Source organism: Globicephala melas, chromosome 3 (assembly GCF_963455315.2).
Source record: "Globicephala melas chromosome 3, mGloMel1.2, whole genome shotgun sequence".
Taxonomy (NCBI): Eukaryota; Metazoa; Chordata; class Mammalia; order Artiodactyla; family Delphinidae; genus Globicephala; species Globicephala melas.
In genome coordinates this window covers 75,643,718-75,662,055 of record NC_083316.1, presented here as the reverse complement: position 1 = coordinate 75,662,055, position 18,338 = coordinate 75,643,718, and the positions used below count along the sequence as shown (strand labels likewise).

At 34.2% G+C, this 18,338-nt stretch overlaps 1 protein-coding gene across 1 annotated transcript in view; it reads left to right on the top strand.

Annotated features, from left to right (window-relative positions):
* KIAA0825 (KIAA0825 ortholog) overlaps window positions 1-18,338 on the top strand; it is a 401,091-nt gene that overhangs the window by 100,094 nt on the left and 282,659 nt on the right. The window contains exons 8-9 of the mRNA XM_060296013.1: window positions 10,153-10,314; window positions 17,902-17,996. Of these exons, the coding sequence (XP_060151996.1) occupies window positions 10,153-10,314; window positions 17,902-17,996 (257 nt within the window). The remainder of the gene's footprint in view (window positions 1-10,152; window positions 10,315-17,901; window positions 17,997-18,338) is intronic.

The window sequence follows — 18,338 nt, the reverse complement described above, 5'->3', positions numbered from 1 at the left end:
ATTTGTGTTTATTGAACAGTTTAATATTTTTTATTATAATATAAAAATCAAAGACAACTAATATTTATATACGCAAAGAAAAACCAAGTTCAGTTTAATTTTTCATGTATTTTTTAATTTACTTTTTCCAGTCAAAAGCAATATTTTCATGAAATAAACTGTAACAGAACAACAGAGCCCATTACTGGCCATTTATATCAAAATAGGTTGACAATCAACTCCTGATCATGTCCTCAATTAGTTTTTTATCTGTGGACTTTTCTCAGTTCTGAGTTTTTAATATATATTGAAACTAATGCCTTTTTTCTTGCCTGAAGTTAAATAGTTGAAGAGGGATAAATTTGCTCTGAAGAGACAGGGGTGGCCACAGGAGCTGATAGTGACTGGTATGAAGCATGGCCCTGACTAGTCACCCCCATCCTACTTTCAGATGCTACTCTGTACCTCTCTCATAACTGTTACCACCAGTGGTGTATGTCACATGGTTGCCTAGTGCATTATACGTACAAGGCAAATCTTTGTTGAGCTAGCAAGTGAAACCCACTTAAAGATTTTTTTCGTAGCTCATGGGCCTTTTGAGGGAAGACAATATAAAAGATGATATTTTCCCAGGGGGCTCCAGAGTCTTATTTGAAGTTTGAAGGAGATATGACTTTGCCTTTGTGGCTGAATTAACTATTACTTAGGTGAGGAAGACAGCTAAAAAGGTAAAATAACTGTAAAATTTGCTCGGTGAGGTGCTATCACACCTGGTAAATGGCTTCCCTAAGTCTAGGGCCTGTGCTACTCTCTGTTAGAATAATGAGCTCATGAGTACAGCTTTCTGGGTGGGTACGAGATATTGCTATTATCACCATATCTATCTCCTTTCATATTAACTTTAACATACCTTCATAGGCATTGTAATTTGCCTACCTGATTAAAAAAAAGTGTAAAGAGAATCTTACTCTTTATTTTTTAGTATAAGAGAGGAAAAATGTTCAATCTCTTTTGAAAGGTTATGATTCAATTAGAAAATATATTAGGAAGCATACTCAGCAGGTTAGTCTTAACTTAAATCCATCTTTTTGATGATGGCATATTTTTACGCCAGTGTTAAATTTTTAAAATTAATTTTTAACATGTTATATTAAAAGCTGATAATGTAACATCTCTATCATGGCATATTCTTTTAAAAAGTGAAATATCAACTCTCAGATACAACCTTAGACTATAGTATAAATGAATTGTTAACTTAGTTTAAGATTTTTCTGCAGGTTAATTTTTGGTCATGATAATAGAATGTAACACCTATGATAAGAGCTATAATTAACTGAACTCTAGCAAAATTTGAGACTGAGAAAGGGATATTAGGAAGATATTTCATTAATAATGTGCCATTAGCATACAGTACTTAGAATTTAAACCCTATTTCATTACACTAGAGATGTCTTTTTATTAAGATGTTCTTTAAAAGGGTCAGCATATCTACGTGTTTATAACTGGGAGTTATACCAGCATAAAACAAAAGTCAGCTGAGAAAATATTCAGAAATTTATCCTGGGTACATTTCTCAATTTTGGCTGAATTCAAATGTAAGCCATTCTTTGATTAGCATCTTCAAATAACAGTGACCGCAACAGGAGTCAGATATTCTCTCTCATGTTCTCAGTCAGAAAAACAAAATAAGAAAGAGAGAAAATAGCAGAGGGACAGGAGTATTATACCCTTGGCAAATGAATGAGAAGTCTGATCCCTTGTTAATGTAATACTGACAGCTTCTGCCAGAGAAGATGGAATGGAGTGTGGGAGAATTTTGTTATCATTTAGCAGTACATTTAGGTAACATCCAGTGGAGCCAGTGTTGGCCTGGGAATCATAAAAGGGTAATAATAGAAGCAGTTTCTTTTTAGTTTTTCTCATTGACCCAGAAGAATAGCTTCAAGATGACTTTATCTCCACCCTTTTCAGCCAGTGGTATGTGAAGCAAGGAGAGATTTGCTATGTGAGCCCTTCCAAAGGGAACAGCAAGTCTCCATGTCACGTGGGGGCTTTGCGTGGGTTGTGAGGATTTATTCCAAACACAGTGACTCCCTCTGTCCCTAGGTCTACCTGTCTTTAGACCACGATTACCAATCCTGTCAGTGGATGCAAAATTAAGCATAACAACTATCTTTGCCTGGAACAGTCAGAGAAAGAAGGTATAGCAAATGCAGATATGGTGTATACTAGCAATTCAATCTATTCTAATAGAATGATTTGGTCATCGTGTCCCACTATCAAAGCAGTAGCCACTTGGTACTAATCTGTGTGTTTATCTAAATTCATGAGCAGGTAGAGGATTAGTTAGTTATTCCTCAGTTTATTCCCTCACCTTACCACAGGGCCTGTGTCTTAGTAGGCAGAGAGTTCTCTCTGTAAATGTTTCGAGAACTTTTATCATATGGAAAGAGTGATAAGGAGATTATGAAGTAGAAGCTGGACCAAACCTATTCTTCTTGCAAAGGGAAGTAGACATTTCTAGAAGCTACAGTTCTCCTCAGGGGGAGGAAGACCCTGAGGCCTGCTCATCTGACTTCTCATCAGGTTAGGCACACCAAGGCAGAGGGCCTTAACCAGGTTATCAATGAGGCCCTAAGACCTCAGTGGATCAGGGAACCTCCTGGAATCATATGCCATTCTTTCTATGAGCATAGGTGCATAGCTTATATTAGCCCCTAAAAATGATGATGACCACACACACATGAAAATAAAACCAGTGTTTTGAAGGGTTGACATAGCAAAGAAGCAGTGGAAGGTCTTGGAGTGGAGCTACCATTCAATTTCATGCATGTTCAAGCTTAGAGATGGACCTATTAAATAATAGTGATATTTAAAGTATTTTACAGTGAAATAGGTCTTTGATATAATGTTTATGGTTCTTACTCCCCAAAGTATTTCCTGTTAAAAATTGACATACAACAGTTAATGTTAAACTCATTTAATATTAGTATTTTACTAAAGAAGTTTGCTTATGGTAGGGAAAAAAGCCAAACGAAATGAGTTAAAAACAGTTGGTGTTGTCTCTGACGCTCACCAGTATGTATCATCCACTATGATGGATAATGGGAATGCAGTAAAGAGGGAAAAAATCTCTGCCTTTCAGATTAAAGTTGCAGGAGACAACTCCCAAACTAATTATTATAAATGACACAGTAAGTGCTAAAATAAAGATATGTGCAGGGTAAAATAGGGAGGAACATGGAGAATAGGAAACTAAGCTGGCCTAGGATATGAGGGCAGGCTTCTCAGAGGAGGTGGTAATATCACACACTTATACAGCCCTTATTACCTCTCAGGAACTGTTCTAACATGTTAACTCAGTTAAAACTTATACACTATTGAGGCATAGAGAGACTAAATAACTTCCTAAAAGTCACACAACTAGTAGGAAGCAGTGGCAGAATTTGAACCCAGACCCTCTGGTTCATAATTCCATGTGTTAGTTACCCCATTGTGCTACCTCTTGTGCCTCACGTAGTGGTGCTAGAAATAGCAGTATGCCCCATAATAAAACATGGGGGAAGAAACAAAAGTAGGGAAAGAGCAAAAGAGAAGGGGTGTCCAACTTCCAGCTTCTAAGAGTTAAACATTTCCTGAATTCACTTTCAGATTCATTTACCTTTTTGAGGCTCAGCTTTCCCTATAGTTCCTTCTGCATCCTCTCACCATATAGAAGAAGGGTCCTGACACTTAACTGTGGGGTATCAAAAGGTCTATGTATTCATTGTGTCTGGTTACACTTTCACTCAACTTCAAAGTTATTCACTTCCTCCTTTTAATCATTAATTAACTTGCTCATTCATTTACTCAATTTATCTTAAAGTTTTACCCTGTTTGTTTTGGGTAGTACATATGGAAGCTTCCTTGAAAGAGATAAAAATAATAAATTCAGTTTGGAAAACTAAGGTGGAAATATTCTTTGTCTTTACCTCAAATGCTTTCTTAGTCATATAAATTTGAAAAATAACGAAAAGTTACAAAAATAATGCCATAGAAAGGGGGATAAACAGCTTCAATTTCTTCTTAGTGTATGTGACAAAAAAGCAATGCCTGCAGGTCCTTCATGATTTCCATCTACTGACGAGGCTCCTGTAACAAAGAAGGGCCTTAGTGTTTACGTTCTGTTCCTTCCCCTGCTGTGTGGCTCCTTGGAAGCAGGCGCTCAAGAAGGCACAGGGCTCCTTCAGGCCACTAGAACACAACAGTGTGCTCCAAAGCCCCACCTGCTCTCAGAAAGTGACTTGGGTACTAGGAAAAGTACAGCTTGTTATTTGTTCCTAAGCAATCTCTGCTGACTTCTTATTGTAAGACTGTTAAAAAGTTCTCTTTACTGGAACAAATATCTTCCATTTGGATTATGTCATGAATTTCATCTGGAATAATGAGACTTTCAATAGCTTTTGTGTGTCACCTCTTTTTTACATCACTTGTCTGGTGGCATCAAGAATACTTCCTCACTGAAAATGGATCCATTTACAGTCAATAATAGGGTGGCTAGTGTTCGTTTTTCTTGGGAAAACTAAAATGTGCACCTTTTATCCTATTATACTGATCCACCAGCTTCAGATTATCTGATTTTCTAGCTTCTCATTTTCTCATGTATCTTAATGCTATTATTAACAAGAATTCTGTTGCTAATGGTTTTGGAAAATAATATGTGTACTTTCAGCCACAACCCACATTTTTATGTTCTGTCTGATTTAGCTGGACTTTGATATTTATTCCAAAAGCTGCTTTGTTGTAGATCAAATGTGAGAAGCTTTAATGTCCCTCTAGATTTATTTTCAGTGTCCCTATTTTTGCTACAAGATAATGGAGTTAATATTCCAACTATTAGTTACTGGGTGAAAAACACTTCTAAGTATATAATTTATAGTATTATATATTCTTTATAAGTGATATATCTATATGTGTGTGTGTGTATGTATAAATATATAGAGAGAGAGAGACAGAGACAGGAGGCAGAGAGACAGAGAGAAGAGATTCTCTATTTTGTTAAGATAACAGTTCTATGAATATCTGTGCATTTTTTAGTGGTGGAATTTTTTTCTAAAATATAATTTTATTTTTAAACACAAAAAAATTGTGTTTTAGTCATTATATCAATATGCTTTATCAAGTTTCCACATCATCATTGTTTTTATATCTTTTTGCACACATTTTCTTTTTTAGAAATAATTTTAAAATTTATTTTGTCAAACAAAATACTAAAAAGAATGTGTATATAATACTGTAATTATTTGTCTATTTATTTATTTATTGACTTATATCTTTAAATATTTATTGTTTTGAAGAATGCATCTTAGGATTAGGTATGAAATCTTTCTTTGTTTTATATTTCTTTCTTTGTTAGATATTTCTAGGGATTTCATACATTTATTTTTTTAACTAGTATTTTTGAGTGTCTACTTTGTGCTGGGTTCTTAAGATACTATAATGAATAAACTGGACGTAGTCTATGGACTCAAGGAAATCATTTTACATTTGTGATGAGTGTGCCTAAAGAACTCTAACTATTCTTTAGGTGTTTTTTCTAGGAGCAGTTCTACCTTTGCCCAGAGCAAATATCTAGATAAATAATAATTTATCTTAGAAATTCCCTACAGACATTCCATATTTCTTCCAGAAATGAAAAAAAAAAATCATAAATACATTTCTTGACCATGGAAAAAGTAAAGGGTTTTGTTTTGTTTTGTTTTTAATAGTTATTGATGTTTTATACAATAGCACCTCTTTGGTTGACTTGCTAAGACCAAAATCCATTTTCTGATGCCTAGAGAGTGATTTTCAACCACAGGGGTTTTTAACTGGAGTTCATGGATCCCTCAGGGAGTGGTCTCAAACTTTCCTGTGCAGAAAACTCACCTGGGGCACTTGCTTAAAAGGGATCTGGAGATGACTTAGGGATTTGCATTTTTAATAAAACACAAAGTCCTGGACCATGCTGCCCTATGACAACCATGGATGGACTTCAGGTGGTTCTGTTTAGCCCTGAAACTATGACTACTTGAATTTTTTCAATAAGAGTGTCTACAAGGATTTAGAAGACTTTCATTAGTTTTTCAAAGGAGTCTGAAAAATACCATGATTCTATTAGGAACAACAGTTTATAAGTGGAAAAGGGCAGCAACAAGAACCCACAGTGAAAGGCCTGACAATAGGGGGAAACACTACAAAGCAGCTATAAATACTCAAGTGGGACTGTAATCCAGAGCAGTGTCCCCTAAGCAGTTTGAGAAATTCTAGAAGTTAATAGATATGTCAGTAAACCAGTGTTCATTGGTCAAAAAAGTTTGAGAAACATTAAGTTTTTAATTTTTTTAACTTTATTATAGAAGTGAATAGACTTTATTTTACTAATTTGCACTGTGAATCACTTAAAAGAATTGTTAGTATGTAGTAATTCCCAAACCTATTTGATCACAGAACACTTTTCGAATGATTGTCATTTTGAGAAGTGCCCTTTAACAGAGGGACAGACATTAGTCCCTGAGTGCAGCACAAAAATAAGTAACTTTAGGGCTTCCCTGGTGGTGCAGTACTTGAGAGTCCGCCTGCTAATGCAGGGGACACGGGTTCGTGCCCCAGTCCGGGAAGATCCCACATGCCGCGGAGCGGCTGGGCCCAGTGAGCCATGGCCGCTGAGCCTGCGCGTCCGGAGCCTGTGCTCCGCAACGGGAGAGGCCACAACAGTGAGAGGCCCGCGTACCGCAAAAAAAAAAAAAAAAAAAAAAAGTAACTTTCCTTGTAACCTTGTCATGAAGGAAAATTTCAATTGTGTTCTAAATACTCCGAATAATAGAATAGCAGAGAATTTTATATTTTAGAAAAAAGTTTTATTAAAAATATATAGAGAGGAAAAAACCTCAGCTATCTAGTTATTATTTACATGAATTTATTCATTGTTAGTTGATGGTGAATTTAAATAATGTCTTGCTCTAAAATGGAAACTTAGATTTTTTCTTTATAATTTTCTTGGGATTTAGGAGAAGTTTGTATTTCCTAAGAATCATAGAGCTCATTCTATAATAAAACAACAATCCTTATTTCATGTATTTTATAACAATGATTGGTACCCAGCAAAACATATTTGCCTGTGTGTATACAGATATGTCCAAAATTTCTTGAAGCGAGACAGTTCTACAGTGATTTAAAAAAAAAAAAAAAAAAGGTAAAGACCAGATTGGCTTAACACGGGAAGGCAAACTCCTGGATTGATTGTATCCAGATAAGAATTTAATCTTGAAAGAAGGACAAGGAGATTAATTTAGTGAAGACAAAAGTAAAGGGAGCTCCTGCCTGGGGAAACCCTTTCCTAGTGTGATTAACGGTGAAAAGTCTAAGGAACAGAAAAATAGGTATGCTTGGGCAGAAAGAAATCATGAGCTGAAGTGTGATGATTAAAACAAGTCCTGTGAGATGCTGTGTGGGAAAATAAACGAAATAAGTTTGGGAAATTCTATTTCATCCTTTGTGTTTTACTTTACTTCAATTAGACTTTCACAAAATGAATTCATCACAAATTATTTTCCCCATAAGTTAACCCTCAAGATGCACCTTGGGAGAATGCTGAGCTAGTAGTAATAGGAAATAAGAACTACTAATTAATGGACCTGTATCATAATCATTGCTTTTCGGGGACAAAATGATTAGATTTAGGTCATACATATTATTCTATCCTCTTTCATTATTACGTTATAATGATTCGTGGATTGAAATAGATTTGCCTTTCAATATTGTTACATTTCTGGATCCTTCTAAATCCAGGTCATGAAGGTAAGACCTTTTCAAGTATAATCCTCCAACCTTACTTTTTTTTTTTTTTTTTTTTTTTTGGTACGCGGGCCTCTCACTGTTGTGGCCTCTCCCGTTGCGGAGCACAGGCTCCGGACTCGCAGCCTCAGTGGCCATGGCTCACGGGCCTAGCCGCTCCGCGGCATGTGGGATCTTCCCGGACCGGGGCACGAACCCGTGTCCCCTGCATCGGCAGGTGGACTCTCAACCACTGCGCCACCAGGGAAGCCCCAACCCTACATATTTTTAAACAAGTAGCACTGTTAGGTCATATATATATCTATGCATAATTCTCAGAGATTTGGGGGGGTGGCTTTTTTCTTACTTTGTAAACATTCACAATATTTCCAATTTAGAATTGAGCTACACAAAACCTAGGTTTAATTTCCAGCCAAACTATTAAAGAATTAGGAAGAATTCTTAAAGTTTTTGAAAATTTGCCTTATAAACAATCTGGTTCCAAAAAGAACATCTTTATGATTTAGAAGGTTAGACCAGCCTCCATCTACAGGCCAAATGAGAATCAAGCAACAGCTAAGTGAATCATAATATATTTGTTCTCCTTTCTTTTCGTTTTTGGGTCATGATTTTAATGGCAAAACCTTAGTTATACATGATGATTGTACACGCTTGTGTTCTCTGGCATGCCTATGGGAGACTAGTAGATGTGAGTAGGGCTATTTAGAGATAGACTTTAATATATGTGGGGTTAGCATCAATGTAGAGGTGAAACAGTTTTTGTAAATACTTAAAGATTTTTTTAAGCATTTTTTTACTCTTTAAGAACGGGACTAAATTCCACAGTTTAAGTTGGCTGACTGGTCTCTCTCATACTATCTGCAAATATACCATGACATTTTTGGTCTTACATCATATGAAAGACTGTATCACATGGCTACAAATTTGATACCAATATTTTAAAGTTTCAGTTAAGCAAGTGGATAACCCATAAAATTGTTACATTTCTGGAAACTTCCTTCTAAATCTGTGTGACAAAGGTAATCTTTTCCTTACATGGAATCACCAGACCTTATATCATTTCTAAGTAGCACTCAGTATTTTCTCTACAAAGGCACTTTAAATGCTTACTTTCTAAGAGTTTACAAATTTTCCATTTTGTAATTTAGCCTCAAGACACTTCCTACATACATGTTTTAAGAAGTGGCAATCAAAAAGGAAGGATTTTTTTTTTTAATCCTTGAAAATTTGGTCAAAAGTACCATTTAGTGAGGTCAGTCTTTTCTCCGTACTCTTAAGGAGTATAAGTTTTTTTTTTTTAATCATATTAAAATGCTAGTATGACAACAATTAATGTCATTATGAGGGAAAAAAATCAATCTTTTGAGTTGTATTGTTCTTAGGAAAGCAATAGATATCATAATTATTTAGACAAAAGTTATTTTTAATTATGATTTCATGAATAATATAATCTAGATTCAATAAGTTAACTTGCTTCTTTTTATTGATCTAGGAACAACACTTTTAAGGTCTTGAAGACTTATATCCTTTATCTAGTCTTTTTTTCTTTTAAATTTTTATTTTAATTTCACACTTTAAAAAATATCAGATTCCCCAAAAGTTAATGTTTTACCACATTTCCAAATTTGCATTCTCTTTCCCACTTAAAACGATTTCTCTTTCTGAACTGAGAATAAATCAAAAGTATTTACCCTTATGTACTTCAGTGTGCATTTCTTAAGAACAAGGGCATTCTTTTTCATAACCACAGTATAGTTGTCTAAATCAGAAAATTAATAGTCATGCAGTAATAGCATTAGTTTGTAGATCTTACTTAGATTTCATCAAATTACCCTAATAATGTCCTTTATAATAAGATAAAGTAAAATGCTGATCATGTATTGATTTCAGTTGTCATGTCTTTTTAGATTCCTTTTGACTAGAACATTTCCTAGTCTTTGTGTTTCCTGACATGACACTTTTGAAGAGTACAGACCAGCTATTTTGTAGAAAGTCCCTCAGTTTAGGTTTGTCTGATATTTCCTTGTGACTAGATTCAAATTATGCCAGACCTTAAAAAAACAGAATTGTATAAGATGTGATTTTATAACGACAAATCACATTCCTGTTAATAACTCTGAGATTTAATATAATTATTTAATTGCCATGTTTGCATCAAACAGTATACTTATCTCCAGATTCCCGGGTGGGGGGGGAAAACTCTCCCAGGAGATTTTGTATGTATTTACTAAAGAACAAACTTGGTTTAATTATTAAGGATCTTGTTAGTTTTGATGATTTAAGGAATCATTGATTATTCTAATATTGAATGAGAAAACACATAACATGTTCAACAGTATTGATCTGCTCTTTTCACAGTTACTCCTGAATGCCCACAGAAAGGAAGAAATGTTTTCCTCTCCTTAGATGAACTCGAGTTCTTATCACAGCTCATAAAATCCTTTTTGAAGTTGGAACAAAATATTCAGGAATTATTTGAAGAAATATTTTTATGGCTCAAGACACCCAGGAATACTTCAGGTAGTATGCTCTTCTGCAAATCTATAATTCTGTTTTTGCTTCCTGCTATTAAATCTATACCATTACCTGAAAAAACGAAAATACAGGACAGAATTCTTTAAATAAACATTAACTATAAAGCATACCATGAAATTACATTTTTATCCCTTATACATTGTAAATTCCATAGTTTTAATTGGAAAGCATCATAAGTCAATTTTGGATAATTGTCTTTAGTTAAAATACGATCAAAAAAAAAATTTTTTTTAACTCAAAGAAACACAGCCTGGCCTTTGGAAATATCAAGGAGACCGGATGGTCTAGTAGCTCCTCTTTTGCCACTAGCAGCCTGATGACCTTGAGCAAAATATTTAGTTTCCTTAGACGACCAGTTTCTCATCTTTAAAATGATGATGTAAGACTAAGTTAATTTTCTCTTTATTTTCTTTCAGTATTAAGTGCTTTAGATTCCAATATATTATGTAGGGTTGTGAAAATTAAATGATTTAGTGAATGTAAAATATTTAAAAGAATGTCTAGCATGTCATAAACAATAAATGTGAGTTGTTACAATTGTAATTATAATTATACAATATGTTGTTTTTAGTTAGTCTCAACAAAATCCTTTTAAAGAAAACTGTGCCATGTGTGTTCAAATAATGTTTCTAACAATTCAGAGGCATAATGGTTAAGACATGTTCTCTGTTTTCATATCTATATTTATAAAGATTTTCATCTATATCAGAGTGGACTATACAAAGTTCTCTTTTACATAATACCACATATTTTAAGGAGAGTAAATTTGAATAGTGGCTGCATTTCCAAACAAAGTGAAGGAAGCAAGTGATTAAAACTCAATCTGCAAATTTCAAAACCTGATTTCTTAGTGAAAATTACATGTAGTTTAATATATTTACTTCTGTATTTCTTTATTTACCTAGCCTGGGTAAATACTGTTAGAAAAGTTAAAGGATTGGAGTTTGTTTTATATTAAGCATAGGTTACTGGCCTTCTACGTTTCAGGTTAAGTTTAAGCAGCACTATTAAATTATAAAATAAATAATGTAGATTGTTTTTTCCAAATTTGGATATAATTTGAAGAAAAATGAGTGTGGAATATAGATTTCTGAATCTGACAAAAAAATCAAATGGGAAAATAATAAAAACATAGGACAGATAATATGAAAATTAAAAGATGGAATGAAAAAGTCGATTTATTAGTAGGTAATGTGAACCCTAGAGGGTCTTCTAGATGGAACTAACTGGATCAAAGAGAGATCTGAATAGAGAAATATGATGTCCTAATTTTTGACAAAAATTTATTGGTGCCACAAGCAGTTGACGCTTGGTGTTGGTACTCATCCATCATACCCGGCTAAGATTTGGCGTCTCTCATCCACATCTCTAGCAGATCTTTTCTGAGGTGTGGATCAAAAAACAGAGTGAACTCCAAAGCATCTAGACCCCTATCCATTTGGTTTCATCTTGTATTGGTCCTAGGCCAGGCCCTTGAGAAATAGCCCATTCTGAGAACTTTATTCCTCTTAAGGGCAGCGTAAATTCAAAACTAGAGTTGTGTTAGAGAGGTATTCTAAAGATACAAAAGTTAAATAGCCAAGAACTGAAGCAAAGAGTTGACACACTGATTTCAAGAAAAAAGGAGAAAAAGAAAAAGCTGGTTCAACTGCACTGGATTGAGATCAAACAATGTTGAGACTTGCCAATGCTGTGTATTTGAGAGCAAAAGTTATGATTATTGAATAAAATCAACAGAGAAAACATATAATTATGCCACAATATACAGTCTTACCCCAAATTTGTCATCATATAAGCAGCATGGCAGATAAAAGCAACTTCAGTATCACATTAATAATAGTGTACTATAGAAACACATTTGTGGATTATCAAACATAGTAAGTGGAAGGAAATTTGAAGGACAGCTGTAAGAAATGTCTAAGTATTAGAACATCCTCTTGTGATATGTGTTCTTCATCCATATATTTTTGTAACAAAGCCAAGATTTAATCTGCCATAATTTTATGTAAATGGATCCCTGAAAAGAATGATCTTGAGGGAAATTGTCAAGAAAAATCTTAAATGGTTTATTCAGGGTAGCCACGTTAGTCAATTCTTATCAAAAGCCTTGGTTTCTTAAATCAGGAAGGAAAAGATTTCTTGAATGATTAAAGAAACCAAATGAATCTCAAGTTATCCTGATAGTTAATGTTTTGCTTAGAAATCTTGTGTGGGAGAGGCTGGGGAGAAAAAAGATCAAGTCATTTGGTTATTGGTGTATTTGTTTTGATTGGAACATATTTTGCTAATAAATCCTGGAAGGAGTTGCGTAGTATGTCTATGTAACCAAAACAGTGTGATGAAAAGTAAGGTGTTTTTTTTTTTTTCATTGTCCAGATGTTTTAAAAATATCCAGGTGCTTAACATCACATAAAGAAAATATAAAGATGATTAACCAAATGTTTTACTTTTTACTTTGAAGTTTACTACTATAATGTAGATTTGGCCAACTTGGCAGTGCTTTTAGGAATTTGAATACAACGCAATAGATTTTGTAGAGACACAAGAAATATTTTCTGAGAAAGAAAAGATATTTAGTTATTATATTTATTTGCTTTTGTTTGGTCATGATTGGATGGTTTTCTAATTTGGTCATTTCAGAAAAATGATAGGACATTATTTCACTGTTATGGGATCTTACTGTATTTCTTTTAGGATTATCTTATCTTATGGAGTGGACTCGGGTTTGATTTATGGGGCACTTCTAATACTCCTTCAGAATAAAGCTGTTCTTCGGGCAGTTCCTCAAATTTTCCAAAGGTGGCATCTGAGATTTATCTAAACCAGGAGGTTTCTTGGCCCTCATTTTTCTTTAGCCCCAGCAATGACAAAAAGCAATGGCTGCTTCAATTGGATGTAAGAAGAACACTTAGGGTTTGTCTCAGAAGAATCAAAGATTTCAGATCTTCTGAAAGATTGTTTGTACTCTTAGGGGGTCTTAAGAGGGGTCAAATGGCTTCTAAGAGTTCCTTAGCTAGATGGTTAAGGGATTGTATTAGGGAGGCGTATGTAGTTAAGGTAAAGAGGCTCCTAGGGTTTGTAAAGCTCATTACACTAGGACTTTAGCTGTTTCTTGGGCAGAGAGGTCGAAGGCTTCCACATTGGAAATTTGCAAGGTGGCCACCTGGGCTTCTCTTCATACTTTTTCATAGTATTATCTCTTGGATGTAGTCTCTTCTACAAATTCAGCTTTTGGTGGGAGGTTGCTTGTGAGCCAGAAAAGAACAGTAAAGAAAAGAGAGACTTGTAGTTCTCACTTAGAGCTGCCAACAAGGCAAGTTGCTTTGTAGTGCACACAATGGGAGCCTATGAAGACCAATTTGGGTGTGAAAGTGGATGTCACAGGGAAGTACTGCCAACCTCTACTCTCTATGAAAGAAAACGGCAGTGTGGAAACTAACCAGAAGTGTAAAATGAACCACAGCGAACTCCATAGGCAGAGGCTGCTCAGCAGCTGGCATTCCTGTGACCCTCTGCCCTACTCTACTGAGGTCCTTAGTCTGGGCACACTCTTAAAGAAACCAGTGTTGACTGCATGCAAATAACTATGTTTCAGAACGATGAGCCAAAAATGGGCTACCTTCTCTAGACAATGCTAATAAGTGTATAGTATGTCCAATATATTTTTAAATAGGTGAAATAATTTGTTAAATGTTCAAGGAGCTCATAAAGTTTGACAATGCCAAATTTTGAAATTGACCATTTTGAATTCCAAACAAATATAAAAATGCCACAATTCGTTAAAATCGTGAGATATCTTATTAGTCTAGATTCAGTGTTACTAATCCTGCCTTAAAATAATCCCTTTGGCTTCTCTGTATAGGATTAAATTTTTAAAAATGTTTTTAATTTGGAGGGGAAGATTATATTATACAGGTTATCATAATTGCTCAATAATTCTTTTTCTATCTTACTATAGAATTGCTCACCAGCAAAAGAAGGCTTGGGAAGCTTATCTTATTTTTTAGTTCATCTTGAAAATAGGTAGATGTTGTGTGTAAACATCAAAGCCCATTACTTTGAGTGAATAAGCAGAATGTATTTGGGAATGAAATGATAAATATAAGATAATTAACCTTTTTTATAAGTTTTAAACTATAGTTACACAATGGCAAATAGTTAGTTCCAAGAATAGACCTGCAAAGCTTGTGCTTTGAATTAATGTTATTTTTCCAGGGTGAATACCTTTTACATCAACTATTTTTATGACCTATCTGTAGAAAAGTAAAGTGACATTAAGAATCCAAGTGTTTCCTCTTCATGTCATTGACAACTTGATCTTTATTATTTTTTTCTTCTTTAAAACTATTTTCCAATAATAGTCCAGGCATGTAGTAAAACTTTTAAACAGGATAAAAGAATATATGGTTAAAATTAAGTATTTTTCCACTCCATTTGTCTAGTTTCCCTTTCCAAAGGCAACTACTTCCATATATATCCCCATGTTAAAATAACACCAAATATTGTCCTACTATACAGAGATTCTTTTTTTTATGAACAATTATCTAGAAACACCCCATATTCAGAAAAACAGCTGAATAGTTTTCTATTGGTGCATGTACCATAATTTAATCAGCTACTCATTAATAGACACATAGGGTTGTTTTTTCCTCTTCATTTGCTTCCACAAACAATGATACGGCAAATTTACTTGAAGTATGTCTTATATGTCCTCATGTATATCTGGACAGTAAGTTACTAAGGTGGAAATGCTAAGTAAAAAGGAATGGTCACAGAGAGGATGAAAAGACAAAACGTAGACTGAGAAAGACATTTGCAAAATACATATCTGATAAAGACCTTGTATCCAAAATATACAAAGAACTCTTAAAATTCAACAGGAAAACAAAAAACTCAATTTAAAAATGAGCAAAAGATCTGGAGAGTTCACCAAAGAAGATATACAGATGGCAAATAAGCATATGAAAAGATGCTCAGCATCGTATGTCATCAGAGAAAGGCAAATTGAAACAAGGAGTTACCATTACACTCCTACTAGAGTGGCCGAAACCCAGAACACTAACACCACCAAATTCTGGCAAGGATGTGAAGCAACAGGAACCCTCATTCATTGCTAATAGGAACGTAAAATAGTACAGTCTCTTTGGAAGACTGTGTGGTTGTTATCTCATAAAGCTAAACCTTGCCTTATGTGATCTAGTAATCACACTCCTAGGTATTTATGCAAATGAGTTGAGAACTTATGTCCACACAAAAACCAGCACATGAATGTTTACAGCAGTTTTATTCAAAATTGCCAAAATTTGGAAGCAGCCAAGATGTCCTTCAGTAGGTCAATGGATAAACTGTGGTATGCCAATACAATGGAATATTATTCATTGATTTAAAAAAAAGAGATATCAAGCTACACAAAACGTGGAGGAAACTTAAATGAATATTGCTAGGTGAAAGAAGTCAATCTGAGAAGCCTGCATACTATATGATTCCAACTATAAGATATCCTAGGTAAAGCAAAAGTATAGAGACAGTAAAAGATCAGTGGTTGCTAAGGAGGGTGAGGAGTGGGGTAGAGGTGAGTAGGTGGAACACAGGGGATTTTTAGAGCAGTGAAATTAATCTGTGTGATAATAATGGTGGATGCATGACACTATGCATTTGGCCAAGCCATAGAACTGCACCACGCAAAAAATGAATCCTAACGCAAATTATGGACTTTAGTTAATAGTAATCTATCAATATTGGTTCATCAATTGTAACAAATATCCCACACCAATGTAAGATGTTAACAATAGGGGAAACTGAGGGCAGGGGGAGAGGGAGTATATGGGGACTCTGTACTTTCTGCTCAATTTTTTCTAAAAAGCTAAAACTGCTCAAAAAGCTAAAGTCTATTAATTTTTTTTAAAGCTATGGACATTGAGAGAGAGTTACAAGCCAGTTTTTCATATCCAGTTCAATTAACAATATTTTTGTTATGCAGAATTGTTTTATGGCTTCTGTGTCCTTCTGAAAAGTCTCTTATCTTGTATCTCTTGGGAAAAAAATTCCATATTTTCTTTAATAGACTTATAGTTTCATTTTTCTTTATTTAAAAATCTGCTTAATCTGGATTTTATTTCAGTATTGAGATTCATCCTTATTAATAACACTAGCTTCTGCAAAAGATGTAATAAAATGCAAGTCATAGAGAAAGCATTTTAGGTTAAATGGTATAACACTGATCTAAAACCTTGTCTATGTTGTCATGTGTGTTGAGAAATGAAGCAGGATTCCTCAACTGCAGTCCACGGCCCCTTGAGGATCGTGAACGTGCTTTACAAGAGGGCCTGGGAATCTCCAATAGCACGTGTGAGTGTGTGTGCGCGCACACAGTCATATTGTGCATTTTGGATGAAGTGTTCTGTCACTTTAATCAAGTTCTATGAAGTGTTCAGAAATCCAAAGTGATTAAGAAACACTAGAGTTGGGGGAAATTTTTCCTCAGAATTAACTCTGATAACATTTCTCAAAAGGTTGTTGTTATCGCCTACCAAATGGAATATTTACCTTTTGAGAGAATGTTTCTGTGGATTGTGTTACTTACGAATCATTCATGATTAAGCTCATAGAACCATATTTAGAAAAAACAAACAAATATCCCACGATTTTCTAGATGACTATATTTGTCAGAAGCCCTGCCGATAAGAATCACTGATATTTGGAGATTTGTTTGCCCAGGATATAAGGAGAAACAGACTCTTAAGATTATTAAAATAAAAGAAAAATTAATCGTGCTATATAATTCGTCATCATATATCAAGTCTAAGCAAAACCAAAATATAAGTGCTAAGTCATTCATATTGAATTAAACTATAATTAATAGAACCATAATAGAAAATGGAAGGATCTCTTCGGCATATTTATTCATTACATTTTTGTAGATCTGTATTTTTCCCATGGAAAGAATTTCTTAATTCTGAAAAATAAAAGCTGAGGAAGTATTTCCATTTTAGAAGCTAGAGATCATTTCTTACCTGTCTCAGTGTTTGTGTTTTTCCAATGACTTACTGATAATCTTATTAAAAGTATAATTTTTCCTGATACGATGATGTTTATCCATGTGCTTTTGTTCTCTCTTGTTTCCAAAAAAGAAATATTAATGTGCTAAAGAACACCACTGGTTTTTAAAGCAGTACTTTAGATTTTAGCTTTTTAAATGAACAAAGAAATTAATATTTACTTTGTATAGTTAACTTATACTACATTATTAACATGAAAATGAATTAATGACAAAAGGATCTGAATTTTACAGATTATATATGCATATACATCAAATTTGAATATAAATAGCATATAAATTCCATCAAGTTGTATGTATAGAAAAGGACTCTATGTATTGATCCTCTCATTATTGTGATGGCAATATCACCCTACATCTTTTTGACTGTATTCTTTGTACCTTGATGTGTTTGTATGTGTGTGTGTGTACTGTGGATAGAGCTTTTCTACGTAATTAATTTTAACCTATTAATCACGTCTAGTATGGTTTGTTTTTCTTAATGTAAGTTTGTGTGTTTGTTTTCTATTGCATAGAAATTTTGGAGACATCCAGTAGAGAAGTTGTAATAGAGAAACCTAGAACAAATGAAACCAGTATTCCTTCAGAGCAATTGCTACCAGTAAAAGAGGTAAGTGAGGAAAAATGGGTGGTGGTTTTTAATTCATATGTAATAGCATCATCATTTTTATATGACTCCTTTATGAATCAAAATGTCTTGAGTTTTACCCTTTGCCACTAAAAAAATAATTCCTGGTTGAAAATAGTCTTATTAATTTTGATGAAAGTTGAATTTAGTGGGAACACTGCTGTGCTGCACAGTGTGTTCCATGCAAGGAGTAGGGAGCTGGCAGTGAAGAGATCTTTGTTCTCATCCCACTCGGGGTCTACACCTTGAGAATTTGGACTGTAGACAACTGTTGAAAAGTGAGAAAGTGGAGATGAAAAAGGAAAGGAAAGAGGAAAGAATAGT